The sequence below is a fragment of the Pelodiscus sinensis genome, chromosome 29, assembly GCF_049634645.1.
Source record: "Pelodiscus sinensis isolate JC-2024 chromosome 29, ASM4963464v1, whole genome shotgun sequence".
In the NCBI taxonomy this organism is placed as follows: Eukaryota; Metazoa; Chordata; order Testudines; family Trionychidae; genus Pelodiscus; species Pelodiscus sinensis.
This window is the reverse complement of record NC_134739.1, coordinates 1,192,137-1,206,189: the sequence shown is the minus strand read 5'-3', so window position 1 is coordinate 1,206,189 and position 14,053 is coordinate 1,192,137. Positions and strand designations below refer to the sequence as shown.

Genomic DNA, 14,053 nt, shown 5'->3' with positions numbered 1-14,053 from the left:
CTGTCGCAGGAGCCAAATCCGCTTCTGACAACATGGCATGAGTCAGCAGCCTGCCTGAGCCATCGCCACGGCCAGGCCTTGGGATTTTGCAGGGCACACGAGCAGCTCGTCCCATTCACATTGGAGGGCTGGTTTCATAATGAGCAAGTTTCCTCGCAGGACAGCCATACGGGTGGACGCGGTGTACCTGTACAGGCGCCGAGCTGGTGACATCACACAAGGGGGGGTATTGGCTGGGAACGGGGTTCCGGCTGCAGTCAGGCTCCGCATGCAGCTCTCTTGCCTAGTCTGTTCCACGTGATGTCACGGGAACGACGGGACCAGGCCACGGCCGTGGCCATGCCCAGCATTGGTGAAGAGGGATGAGGTCATTGCAAGATAGCATGCTGATTGGGTGGAGTTTTGTAGAAGTAAAAAGTGGGGAGAGAGGCGGGGGGAGGGGGTTTGGAACTGGTGGAGCCTGAGGGGGGAGAGGCCACTGCCTACTAGCCAGTAACAGTCCGTGGTGATTGCTGCTAACCCCCCGCCTGCCCTCTTCTGACCACATGCTTGGTCAGTGGGGCCCGTCTATATGTTAATTCTCTGGCTGCCCCAGACTGGCTGCGCCCACAGGTGGATTCAGTGGAGTTGCTCTGGAATCGCTCCCCTTGTAGGCCCTGCCCCTCTGGGAAAGCCATCTTTTGGGAGGAGGCCACCTTAGAGGGCAGCACAGCCGCGGTCCTTGCCCACACCGGGACGTTCTGCATCAGGGCCCTGCCCTGAGCCCCAGACTTTGCCTTCAGCTGAATTACGGGCAAGTGACGCGAGCCAGGCTCTGGATCCCGGGGTGCTCCCCCGCCCCCAGGTACCGCCGAGGCCAGGCCAGTCCCTTGGCTGGGCACCCTCTGGCCCAGGAGCTGCCGGCTCCAGCCAGTCCTGGGGCCCTTTCCCGTGTCTCCACCTGGGCCTAGATGGGAGGAGCGGGGCTGGGGCATCTTGATGCCCTGGGTGGGTAACTAACCAGCCAGCTAACCAGCTAACCAGCCAGCGAACCAGCTAACCAGCCACCTAACCAGCTAACCAGCCACCTAACCAGCTAACCAGCTAACCACGCTCCTCCAGCAGCGGCAGGACCCGGCTCCAGGACCCCGCAGGACAAAGCCGAGCGCGGCCGGAGCATCCCGCGCCCCCCCGCCGCGCGGCTCGGCTCGGCTCGGCCCGGGCGGGGCGGGGCCGCGGCGGGGGCGGGCCCGGGGCGGGCGCCGCGCGTGGCTGCTCCAGCTGCAGCCTCCGCCGCCGCGACAGCGAGCGCAGCAGCCGCCGGACGGAGCCTCCCGCGGGCCGACCCCGCTGCTGCCGGGCGGGCGCTGCCGCAGGGCGGGTCCGGCCCCCGCTCGCCCCGGCCGGGCCGCGAGGCGGCGCAGGAACCGGCCCGGCCCGGGAGCGCAGCGGAGCCGCCACCTGCGCCTCGGATGCGGCCGGAGGAGCCGCCGCTGCTGCAGGGTCGCGCAGTGCGGAGCTGAGCGCAGCGCCCCGCGCACCGGCCCCGGGTAGGAGCGGGAGCCGCGGGGGGAGCAGGTGCGGGCGCTCGGCGCGGGGGGGGTTAAGGGGGCGCTTGGCGGAGCGGCTGGGGGGACCGGGCTACGGGCGGGAACCGGGCTGCTGGGGGGGAACCGGCTACGGGCGGGGGGAGGGGATTTGGGGGGGGAACCGGGCCGCGGGCGGGTGGTGCTGGGGGGAACCGGCTACGGGCGGGGGGAAGGGGGGGGAACCGAGCTACGGGTGGGGGGAGGGGGGTTGGGGGGGGAACCGGGCTGCAGGAAGGGGGTGCTGGGGGGGGGAAGCGGGCCGCGGGCGGGGGGAGGGGAGTGCTGGGGGGGGGAACCGGGCTGCGGGCGGGTGGTGCTGGGGGGAACCGGCTACGGGCGGGGGAAGGGGGCGCGGGGGGGGGGAACCGGGCTGCAGGAAGGGGGTGCTGGGGGGGAAGCGGGCGGCGGGGTGCTGGGGGGAAGCGGGCTGCGGGCAGGGGCAGGGGACGGGGCAGAGGGTGCTCTGCACGGCGGGTGGCTGCCCCCAGGGACCCATGGCATCCTTGTGTCCCTGCTGCAGGGCCGGAGGTGGCGGGCGCCCCGCAGCACCATGGGCACGGTGCTGTCGCTCTCCCCCAGCTATCGCAAGGCGCCGCTGTGTGAGGATGGGGCGGCTGGCGTGGGGCCCCCCGGCAAGGGCGCCCGGGAGCGCAGCCTGCGGCGCCACCCGCTGCTGGCGGCGCTGCCCTGGAAGCGCATCGCGGCCGTCTCGGCCAAGAAGAAGCACTCCAAGAAGGTGCAGCCCGGCTACCACAGCAGCGTCGCCCACCTCAACAGCGAGAACCTGAAGAAGTCTCTGTCCTGCGCCAACCTCGCCACCTTCGCGCAGCCCCCGGCCCCACCCAGCGCCCCCGCCCCGCCCCCGCTCTCGGGCTCCAAGGCGGCCGCCCCCGGCACCCCCAAGCGGGTCATCGTGCAGGCCTCCACCAGCGAGCTGCTGCGCTGCCTGGGCGAGTTCCTGTGCCGCCGCTGCTACCGCCTCAAGCACCTGTCGCCCACCGAGCCGGTGCTGTGGCTGCGCAGCGTGGACCGGTCGCTGCTGCTGCAGGGCTGGCAGGACCAGGGCTTCATCACCCCGGCCAACGTGGTCTTCCTCTACATGCTGTGCAGGGACGTCATCTCGGCCGAGGTGGCCAGCGACCACGACCTGCAGGCCGGCCTGCTCACCTGCCTGTACCTCTCCTACTCCTACATGGGCAACGAGATCTCCTACCCGCTCAAGCCCTTCCTGGTGGAGAGCTGCAAGGAGGCCTTCTGGGACCGCTGCCTCTCCATCATCAACCTCATGAGCCCCAAGATGCTGCAGATCAACGCCGACCCGCACTACTTCACCCAGGTCTTTGCCGACCTGAAGAACGAGTGTGGCCCCGAGGAGAAGAGCCGGCTCCTCATTGGGCTGGACCGGTGAGCACCCCCCGCCGCTGGGACCGGGGCCCCGGCATGGGGCTTTGATTTGTCAGACGCAGGCGGAGGTTGGGTGGACCTTGGAAGGGGCAGTGGCGCCTCAGCTGGCAGCACTGACCTTGGAACTCCCCCAGCAGCGCTGCAGCCTTGGGTGGGTTTGACGCTCTTGTTTTTGCCAGTCTCTGTTTGGTTTCTGTAACTGCCTGGAGATGCATCGCTCCCGCCGCCCCCTGGGCCTGGCCGTCCCTTTGCCCAGACAGTACCTGCCCAGGGGGTTGTCCACGCCAAAGGCTTTGTGCTTGGGAGCAGGCGGCTTCAAGAAACAACTTGAAGGAAACGCTGGGGTTTGCCTTCTCAAAGGACCGGGCCTGGAAATGGGATAATCCAGTGGAGCCCTGAGCATATGGCGTTTCCCGGGGGGGCCAGTGCTGCACAAAACTAAGAAAATGAACCTTCAAACCAATCAGTCTGGACTCCAAACTGGCCGTTTTGCATGTAGCCCGCAGGAGCTGGGCGGTGCGTGGAGGAGAGGTGCACACGCCTTCGTCCCTGCATCGGTGGCTTGCCCGGCTCCTCAAAACGCCCAGATTCAGGGTGTCCTGCCTTTGGGCTGGCCAACCAGCTCCTTCAGGCATGGAAATCTCCTGCACATTTGTGGGCCAAGGCGAATCTGGAAAGCGGCCTCACCAGCCAGAGCACCCAGGAGGTGAGCTGGGCAGGTGGGGACTGGTGTGAGACTGCATCTGTGGGTGCTTGGCCATTGCTTTGTGACGGCAGTAACGGGCCATCTGCAGCCACTCTGATGGGGTCACAGTGCCGTGGATACTAGCCCAGTGGTAGGTTCTCGGCTGCAGCCTGTAGCCATGTGCTTGCACCGCAGGGTTTCATGGCAACACCAGTTGGTTTCCCCAGTCTGCCTGCTCAGTCCGTGGGATGGGGCCTACTGCAGCGCTGGCATGGCCAAGCTCCGGTGTTAGCGGGCGCCTGCAGCATGTTTATTGAAACCGGGGGGAGAAAGAGGGTGTTAAAATGTCAGAAAGGAAAAATCTCATCCCCAGGTGAGCACAGGAGACTCTAGTGCATTTCTCTACGGTGGCATCCTGCTGATTTGAGTTTGAGTCATTTAAAAGACCGAAGTCCCTGGCTCTAGATGCAAACACTGAAAAGCGAATTCACTTCTGGGTTGACGTATCCTCTGGCTTTGTAGCTTGTCTAGTGCCACATGTTGAGGAAAACCAAGACTAGTGTTTCACTGCATGTAATATGGCTGCAGATACAGACTGGTTAGAAGTCTCTAGGGCTGCTTCAAATCCAGCACTAGGTTTAAAGATGCTGGCATCCTGGTAGCAGGGAGGGGACGGGGGTGGACGACTTTGTATTTAACGAGATTAGAACAGATTGTGCTTGCGTCTCAAATTAGCAGCAAGCACATTTTGAACTGTAGAGGAACAGAAAGCTGTGAAACGAAAGGTCTGGACTTGAGACGAGCTGGTCTTGCAACACTGAAGGCTGCTGGACTTGCAAATGGAAGGGAGAGCCTGTATTGCCTCTACTGCTAGGCCCAAATCTGAGCCATTCATCCACCACAAGCTACTGCTTCTTCAGACACGGAGCTGGACAGAAAAGAAATCCGCAGCCCCTTGCTTAGTGCCAGGTGGGAGGGGAAAGGGAGGAGAAATACAGTCTCTTGCTCTTGGTCCATATTGGTCTCTGCTCCTTCCACGCAGAGTTGCTGTTCTAAATGGATGGTGTCACTGTGGCAATGTGACGTCACCTTGTTCCTAAGGGGGGCGGAATGCCAGGCCCTGTGTGTCTCTTGAGGCATGGACTGACTGAATTCCAGCTTTGTGTCTGGGAAAGATTCCCCTCCCCCTTATTTATTTTGAAAAAGGAGATTCCAGTTTCCTGAGTGTTCTGGAGTAAGGGAAATAAATGCTACTGTATCATGACATCAGTGTGAAACGTATTGTTCCCATTGTGCACTGATCATAAGTATTGTGTTAAGGATCAACCGATATACTTGAGTGTGCAAGCAATGAAAGAAATTTACATGCTGCTATAAGGAAAATGTCTAGAACAAAAAAAACTAACCTACAAAACCCCCTTCTTTATTCTTTCATCATTGCTTTGACAGTGATATTGTGCATGCGAACAGAAGCATTGTGTGTCTTCAGCAAACTGAAACAATCTTACAACTGATGACTGTAAAAATTACACCCATTCACAAAAACAAACACAAAAACAGTTCAATATTTGAGTTGGCATTTTCTCCTCAGAGCTGGGGATTGATAGATTCTTCTTACTGTGCACAGTTCTTAGTTTAGTTCTGTTCCAACCATTGTTAAAATTGCAAATGAAAAGAAGAAAATAATGTGCCATTTTTTTCACTTGAAATTCTTCATAGATGTACATTTGAAACGCCTGATTATACATGTATCTGTATGTTGGTTTTTTTTAGTGCAATCTCTTCTGTAGATCTTTGACCAAACTGGTGGGTATAGTTCCTTATTAATTTATACTTGTCTCATTTTGTATGTATGTGTACAGTGTGTTGGTAAGTATGTGTGGTTTCTAATCTGACAGACGGTCATGAAGCTCAGTGTGCCTGTAATTTAGCCCCTCCCCTTATTTTTATTTATTTTTGTACTGTGCTGATGAAATAAAACGCACTGACCATCCATTACATGGAAGCCTTTTGTAGCAGAGTGGTTTATGCAGCAGCCGTGTGGGAGACACCTTTCCTAAATGATTCATGCCTTTGAAAAATAATTGGATTTGCTTTAACGAGGGAGGGCTTAACGTGGTGGCCATGCTGGAGTCTTAATCGTGTTAAAGTCACAGGGGTTGCGGCGGTGCTGCCGTGAGGCGAGGAGATGGAGAGCTCGCTCGTCTGAAGGGAATTAGCCTGAGGCGAGAGATGGCCTCCTGAGTCGGCCTAGCAGGAGCCAGGCAAGGATGCGCCTTGCTGCTTCATGCGCATCTGGGGCTAAGCCAGGCTGCAGCCTGTACAGCAAGTCTGGCCTGCACGTCTGGCTGCCCCCCTGCAAGTGCGCTAGGGCCTCTGGGCTCGTCACCCCGCAGGAGAAAGCAAGACGCTGACTTGGTTTGGCGCCTCAGACAGAGTCGGATGAGGGCGGGTCACACGTGGGAGCCCTCCCCTTCCCTGCCGCGTGATGCGCTCTGCCAATGGTGGCTGGGCCTGTGGGCTCTGGCTGGGTCAGTCACATCTCAGTTTATATAAACCCCAAGAGGCCTTTGTACCCCCAAAACAGCTTCTGTAACATCCAGTCCTACCCCAGGCTGCCCCCCCTCCCCTGGGCTAGAAGTATTTGAACTTACTTGGGAGTGGAGGCCTGCCCAGGTCTGTGGGAGACGGGGGGTGGGCTGGGTTATTGATGCGCCGCGGATAGCTCGTCCAGCCTCTCCCTTAATAAATGGTTTAGAGCCCCCCTCCAGGCAAAGAAATGCGCTCTCCCCCCCCCCCCCGCGGGGTCTGTTGCCACTAACCAAGGGAGGCCAGAAACAACAGGTGCAAATAAAAGCGCTTTTATTTATTGAATTATGTAAACGCCCCCCATTCCCTCCTAGCAGGACTTTCTACAGTATCAGCGACTTTAAACAGGTTCATTGCATTATTGCCCCAGGCTTCAAATCAGAACACAATTTAGAAATACTTAATTTATGGGAAACGGTTGTAGATCTAACCTAGAACAGGCACAATTAGTATTTCATTAATAAAGAGACACACTTCACCGTGTGCAGGATCCCCAGACGTGTGGTCACTGGTTCCAGCAGGATTCCACGCCCCCTTCCTCGGCCAAAGTGCGAATTAAAACGCTTCCCACGAACCTGGCGCCGCGACTGAGGGGGAGGCACTTGGGCATCACACAAAAAAGCAGAAAGTGCAAATGGAAAGGCTGCGGGCGGCTGCTTCCGGCCTCCGCTGGAGGGTGCATGCCCAGCTCAGAGGGGGAGGGAGTAAAGGCCCCGTATTGCTAACCTAGCTGTGCGTGCACATGGCATATGTAGGCGCTCGGCTGGACAGGCACTTCCATGGTCTTTATTGTGGGGGTGGGGAGTGGTCAGGTGCTGGTGACGCAGCCCCCGGTGGTTACCCTGCATTGGGGGGGCTAGCGGGGGTCTGAGCCGTGCCGGAGTCTCCCCCTGCCTCCAGCAGAGCCAACGGTGTGTGAGCGGGTGTCAGGGCGGCCCGGGGAACGGGGGCTGCTCAGGTAGGGCTTGGCTGGAGGCCAAGCTCTGCAATCGGGAAGGGCCGGAGCAGCCACAGGATGGGGCTTTGCCACCAGACTGGCAACACAACCCGGAAAGGCAGCGTGTGCCACCGGACCACAGCTCTGCAGCGGGTCTCAAGCTACCAATGGGTCTCGAGCCCCCAGTGGGGCTGGGAGAAAGGCAGGTGTGACCCAGACTTGCAACAGAGCCCCCCCCGCCAAAGTCTGAGAACTGACCAGCAGCTCCAAGGAAGCCAGGACTGCGGGGCCCTGGGATGGGCCTATGGGGCTGGCTCCCCAGGCAGGCTGAAGCCCGGCCTCGCTGGCAGTGCCGGGGGTGAGCAGGGGGTACGGTCAGCAGCCCCGGGGCCCTGCCCCCCCCCCGCACGGCAGCTATTAAATACAGTGCGAGGCTCAGTGCTGTGGCCTGAGCGCCAAGGTTTTGGGAGCAATGAAACGTCTCCGCCCCCCCCAGGGGCAGACTCCGCTCCTGCCTGGCCGGGCAGAGACCAGCCCCCAGCACCGCCGCCCTCGCTGTGCCTGGGCACAAGCCCCATGGCTCCGGCGGGGCCGGAGGGTTCGGCAGCAGTTACTGCCCAGGAAAGGCACCGGCTCGGCCCTCGGGCGTGCAGGCCGCGTCGCCCCTGGCAGCTCGCAGGTGCCAGGCAAAGCAGCAGGCTGACTGGCGCGCCGCATTTACCAGTACCTGCCCCGCCCGCACGGGCGCTGACAGAGGGGTCGGCCGGGCCCTTCCTCGCAGGACCCCAGCCCTTTGCAGCGGAGCTTTGGTCTGTCCAGTTCTAGTCGGTTCCGGCAGGACTCCTTTCCTGCACCCCCCCCACCCCGCCGGCGGCTGCCCCTGCGGCGAGTGGGGCCCATGGGAGAGGCTGGGGTGGGGGAAGCGAGGACGCCGGGCACAGCAGCGCCCAGAAGCTGGTTCCTGCGGCCCAGCTGCGGGCTCGGTTACGCTCTAGCGGAGGTGGCCGAGGAGCGTGGGCGTGACTCTGGGCTGGAGGAACCGCGCACACGGCAACGCAGAGCCGAGCGGGTCTGACTTCCCTTGACAGGCTCCAGGCGTCGGGAGGGCCCCTGGGTGGCAGCCCGCCAGCCTCTGCTCCAGGGGTGCTAGTTTCCTGGCACGCACAGGACGAAGCCGGACCGGTTCTTGGTGAAGTCTGGCTGTGTCTGGTTGATCCTGGTCTCCACGGCGACAGTGCATTTCCGCCCATGCACGCTGCATGGGACGGGGTTGGTCACGCTGACCTGCAGCCGGCGTCTCTCACTGTGGGGCGAAAAGCAAAGGAGCATTGAGCGCTGGCGCTGGCACTGGACTAGGGGACCCGCTCACGCGCCTTTGCGGGGGCTGCCCTGGGGTGACGAGTGGCAACAGGCCTGTTAGCACCTTCGTCACCCTCCGACGCAGCCCTGCCCAGGTGTCCTGGCACCACTTGGCGGCCCCCTACTCAGGCCAGCTGTGTAGGGCCTGGCCCGGAGCTGATCTCCACGTCTGACCCTGGCTCCCTTGGGGGGCAGCACCTCCCCCCACCCAGCCCATGTGACTTCTGCTTTAACTCACCCCTACATCTCCCTTGTGGGCAGGAGCGCGCCTGCAGGGCGTAGCGGGACAAAAGGCAGCACTTCCACAGAAGCCTGCCAGACCATCACAGGGCGCCAGCCCGTTCAGGGGGTGCTGCAGGGAGCCCGGCCCAGACGAGCGACTGCATCACAAAACCCACCAGCTTTTGTTGGGCCATTCAGCAGAGGGGCCAGCAATGAACCACTGCGCTGGGAACACTGGCATACTGGTTAGAGCACAGGGCAGTGACGCCTGGCTCTGTCACTGCCTGCCCGATGGCCTTGGGCAAGTCATGCGCCTGGCCATGCCTCAGTTTCCTCATTTATAACACTGGGGAAATGACATCCCCCTCCCTCGGAAAGTACTTTGCAAGCCCAGCCCACGGCCTCCTGCTCATTGGCTTGCAAAGCTGATGCTGTCCCCGGAGAGGTGAGCATGTCCCACTGACCAGACAGCCTTGCTGACCAGCTCTCAGGGACACAGCCAATACAGGACGCGCGCATGGAGCCGCCAAGCAAAACACACTCCCTCGGGCAGGGCAGACGGGCACGCGGAGGGCGCGCAGGCCTAGTTCTCCTCTGGGCCTGGTAACCAGAGCCGTGGGCCACACAGAGCCGCTCATGCCTGGTGGGGGAGGCGGCTCCCAACAACATCCCTAAGGAAGCCGCTCCACACGGCCCTGCTCTGAGCACAGGGACTGTGCCGCCCAGGCTCCTGTCCCGCACTCACTGGCCGGAGGTGGCTGAGCCCCTTGCAGAGAGGTGGCTCTGCCTGAGGCCTCACAAGCCCCCTGCAGTGCGTGCTCTTAACCCCTCGCTCCGTGTCACAGAGCGAGAGGCAGTGCTGTGCCTCTAACCTTATATGCAATCCCGCTGCAAGGGGACCCATGTGCTGGCCCAGCAGGTTTAAAACAAAAGGAAGTATTTTTCACACAATGCACAACCTGTGGAACTCCTTGCCAGAGGATGCTGTGAAGACCAGAATGGGCAGGGATGGTGCCCATAGCCTCTGTTTGCCAGGGCTGGAAATGGGTGACAGGGGAGGGATCACTTGATGATTCCCTCTTCTGTTACCTCCCTCTGGAGCATTTGGCATTGGCCACTGTTGGCAGCCAGGACATGAGGCTAGATGGACCTTTGGTCTGGCTGCTCTGATGTTAGGTCTCCATTTAGAGCCTTGGGCCTCGTGTCCTCTCTGAGCATTTTGGTCTAAGCTCCCAGGCCCTGGAAAGCCGTGGACCTGGCTGCTGGACCACAGGGCCCTGACGCGGGCTAGGAACCACTTTGCTGTCCCAAGTTCTACTCAGAGATGGTTTCCCGCACGCACCTGACAGAGCGCCGTGCTCCAGGAGCTGCCTGCGCCAGAAAGCACCCGTGGGTGGAATGTGAATGACTTTGTCAAATAATGGCATTGCTTAGGGGGAGGGGCATTCGCAGGAGCAGCCGCCCTCACCTTGACCCAGGTACTTAAAACTTATTTCTTCTTGCCTCAGTGAGACGCAGCTAAAATCCCTGCTTAGTTTGCTATTTTTACCCTGGCTTAGCAGAACCAGCCGGGCACCGGGGAAAGCCACCAGAGGTGCCAATGGTCTCGCCAGCGTGCGTGCCAAAGGAAGCAGGAAGCAGCTGTAGATAGCCACTGTCTGTCACTCTCGGCAGCATCCGTCTCAGGCCCGTAGGTAAGACAGGCTATTGCCAGCTACCAAACAGCTTGGCTTCCAACTCTGCTGACCCTCACAGAGGGGCAACCTACCTCAAAGGGGGCAAAAGGGGTCCCATTAGTGCTCCTCTCGTGAGGAAGGGAGGGAGGTTTTGTGACCAGGGCCCCAGGCCTGGGAGTCCGAAGACCTGGGCGTTATTCCAAACTCCATCAAACTTCCCGAATGACCTTTGGAAAGAGACGGAATTGTCCCGTGCCTCAGTTTCCCTCTATGGAACACAAGGATAGTGACACCTAGCTCCAAGGCCCTTCCAAATTCACAGGGCAGTCTGGTCAACTTAATAGTCATAGGATTTTAAAAAATCACAACGTTGTTGATTTCACCTATTTAAATCTGAACCCTCCCGGGGCTGCAATTGTACGGCGCCAGCCCCGAAAAGGAGTTGGGAGGGGCTTGTGGCATTGCTACACTCACTTCTGTGCTGCTGCTGGCGGCAGCGCTGCCTTCAGAGCCAGCAGGCAGAGAGCGGCAGCTGCTGGCCGGGGGCCCGGTCTGAGGGCAGAGCCGCTCAGCGCAGAAATTAGGATGGCCCGGGATTGCTTTGCCCCCCTCCCCTATGCGCTGCGGCTGGCAGGGGCCACCTCCAAAACCGGGTGCCTGGCTAAGGGTCGCCACCCTCCCAACACCCAGCTCTCCAGGCAGCAGTGCAGAAGTAAGGGAGGGCGAGACTGTGACCCCCTAAAAGAGCCTGGCAACGCCCTTTTGAGTGCAGCGCCCGAAGAGCTCCCCTGTGAAACCGGAATCGTATAAGGTGCGAGCACAGCGGATTTCACAGCCGGCGGCCAGTGGTTCACAGCGCGTTGCTCTGCTCGGATGAGAGACGCTGACCTGAGCCGCTTTCCCAAGGCGAGCTCGGAGCCGTTGGTCGCGAGGTTTTTGTTGTCCAGTAAATGTTTCCCTGCCGGGGATCCAACCTGCTCTGCTCCCCGCCGTCGCAGAGCGCCCCTTGCATGGCGAGCGTTTCCTCCCGGATCAATGTGGCCTCGTGGTGATGAGTCCGTCTTTGGCCTTGGATGGCTTCCCGGGAGACGCGTGTGTTGGAGGAGGGTACCGCTCAGAGAGGGGTTGTCCAAACCCACCCTCGGCCTCCCTTCTGGGCAAAGCGGCCGAGAAGCCCTGCAAGTAGCAGGACCGGTCAGTGTGCCAAGGGACCGCGGCGCGCAGATAACACCCCAATACTGACGAGTCAGCGGGTGAAAGAGACGCTGATCAGCAGTAGCACGCCTGTTACGGCACTGGCAGAAACATTCAACTGGAGCAGAGGGAAATGATCCCGTAGTCGGGACCTTCCTCCCAGAGAGGAGGGGGTTAGATTTATTAGGAACGGGGGAAACTTTTGGGATGGGGGAGCCTATACAGCAAGGATGGGCTCCATCTAAGCCAAAATGGAGCCAGACTGCACTCAAAGCTGATATAATGTCATAACGGAGAAGCTAAATGAATTCTTTGCTTCAGTCTTCATGGCTGAGGATATTGGGGAGATTCCCAAACCTGAGCCATAATTCTAAGGTGACAAAACTGAGGAATTGTCCCAGACTGAGGTTTTGGAACAAATTTATAAACTTAACAGTAACAAATCACTGGGACCAGTTGGCATTCACCGAAGAGTTCTGAAAGAACGCAAATGGAAAATTGCAGAACTATTAACTATGGTTTGTACCTATCCTTTAAATCGGCTTCCGTACCTAATGATTGGAAGATAGCTAACATGATGCCAATATTTAAAAAGGGCTCTAAAGGTGATCCTGGCAATTACACACCGGTAAATCTAACACCATTACCAGGCAAATTAGTTGAAACTATAGTAAAGAATAGAATTGTCAGACATAGGGAAATCCTGCCTTACTTATCTGCTAGAGTCCTTTGAGGGGGTCAACAAACAAGGGACAAGGGGGATCCAGTGGATGCAGTGTACTTAGATTTCCAGAAAGCCTTTGACAAGGTCCCTCACCAAAGGCTCTGAAGTAAAGTAAGTTGTCGTGGGATAAGAGGGAAGGTCCTTTCATGCATCGGTAACTGGTTAAAAGACAGGAAACAAAGGGCAGGAACAAATAGTCAGTTTTCAGAGTGGAGAGAGGTAACTAGTGGGGTCCCCCAGGGATCTGTCCTGGGACCAATCCTATTCAACCTATTTACAAATGATCTGGAGAAAGGGAGGTGGCAAAATTAGCAGATGAGGCCAAACTGCTCAAGATAGTGAAGACCAAAGCAGACTGGGAAGAGCTTCAAAAAGGTCTCACCAAAGGAAGTGACTGGGCAACAAAATGGCAAATGAAATGTAATGTGGATAAGTGTAAAGTGATGCACATTGGGAAAAATAACCCAACTCTACGTACAATATGATGGGGACAAATTTGGCTACAACTGCTCAAGAGAGAGACCTTGGAGTCATCACGGAGAGTTCTCTGCAAACATCCACTGAACGTGCAGTAGCCCTCAAAAAAGCAACAGAATGTTGGGAATCCCGTCTCCCCCCCCCTTGGTTCAGTTCTCACGCGGTAGCAGCGTCTTCACTCATGGAGGAATGCCCCCCCACCCCCTCCCCTGGGACACAGGTGCCACGGGGCAAGGCAAGCGCCCTGCCCAAGCTCACACAAGTCAGAAACTGGACCTGCTCTTGGCTCCAGGCGGGGCCCTAACCAAGGGTCCTCCGTGGCCAGTGAATGACTCACACTCACTAGGGCCCAAACCTTGGTTTCTAATTGTATTGTGCTAGGCGGGCGCTAATGCCTAGTCTCTGTTGTATCTGCTTCGGGTGAGGCCACTGGACTAAAACATGTCACATATAAGGACTTCAAAGCTCAGACCCTCTGTGCGCTAGTAACTGAATTAACGTGCCCCATGCGTTCTCAAGGGGAACGGTAAAGCTGGTGCAACCTACAGCTGGCTTCAAGCTACCCCTTCCTCAGCTCCTCTCTCTGCCTTACAGCCAGTCTGCAACTGGTTCTGCCCCTCCCCCCTGGTTTCTGAACGTGCCTCAACAGCATCTTCCCCGAGGTCAGAGCAGCGTGAGCGGCGGACGTCGGCGCCACACGTGGGCTGACCATTCCCTGCTGGTCAGGGAAAGATCGCGCCAAAGCACCTTCCGGAGTCACTAGCCCTTCTATGGGCCTCTGGGACCATTTCACCAGTAGGGATGTAAAATCCTGTTTAAAGTGTTAACCAGTTAAACGAGCATAGACTCATAGAACACTAGACCTGGACAGGACCTCGCGAGGTCTCTGAGTCCAGTCCCCTGCCCTCATGGCAGGACCAAGCACCGTCTAGAACATCCAGACTACATGGTTAAACTATCTGATTAACTGACTGGCCTGCCCGCAGTGCACTGGGCCTGGCTGGGCTGGATGACCCCCGCCCACGGTGCACCACAGGCTGCTCCGGCCTGGCCAGATGCTGGTTAACCAGTTACCCTGGAAAGCTTGCTGATGCCAACCGGATAACCGGTTACCCCTGTGCACCCCATTCACCATCAGGTCCTTCACTTTCAATACACAGTGGGTCCCTTACTAACCCCCACACTGGGACACAATGTTGCCCCCAAATGTCCCCAAAC

The 14,053-nt window shown here is 58.9% G+C and overlaps 2 protein-coding genes across 4 annotated transcripts in view; one reads left to right on the top strand and one right to left on the bottom strand.

Moving 5' to 3' along the window:
* Positions 1–1,259: 1,259 nt before the first annotated feature.
* Positions 1,260–5,662, top strand: CDK5R1 (cyclin dependent kinase 5 regulatory subunit 1). Of its 2 annotated transcripts, none has more exons than XM_075911439.1 (2): positions 1,260–1,557; positions 2,089–5,662. In XM_075911439.1, the coding sequence occupies exon 2, from the start codon at positions 2,119–2,121 to the stop codon at positions 2,974–2,976; it is 858 nt and encodes a 285-aa protein (XP_075767554.1). In that variant the 5' UTR covers positions 1,260–1,557; positions 2,089–2,118; the 3' UTR covers positions 2,977–5,662. The 2 variants fall into 2 exon arrangements, with proteins under 2 accessions (XP_075767554.1, XP_075767553.1); XM_075911438.1 differs by having other exon boundaries at positions 1,261–1,529.
* An 840-nt stretch (positions 5,663–6,502) lies between these two features.
* The window catches only part of MYO1D (myosin ID), a 301,918-nt gene continuing 294,367 nt past the window's right edge, over positions 6,503–14,053 (bottom strand). Inside the window, exon 22 of one of the 2 annotated variants that reach the window (XM_075911434.1) lies at positions 6,503–8,486. In XM_075911434.1, the coding sequence (XP_075767549.1) occupies positions 8,330–8,486 (157 nt within the window). In that variant the 3' untranslated portion in view covers positions 6,503–8,329. The remainder of the gene's footprint in view (positions 8,487–14,053) is intronic. The other variant, XM_075911435.1, reaches the window with a different exon arrangement.

Coding starts and splice junctions, on each gene's coding strand:
- CDK5R1 (XM_075911439.1), top strand. CDS start 2,119: ATGGGCACGGTGCTGTCGCTCTCCCCCAGCTATCGCAAGGCGCCGCTG.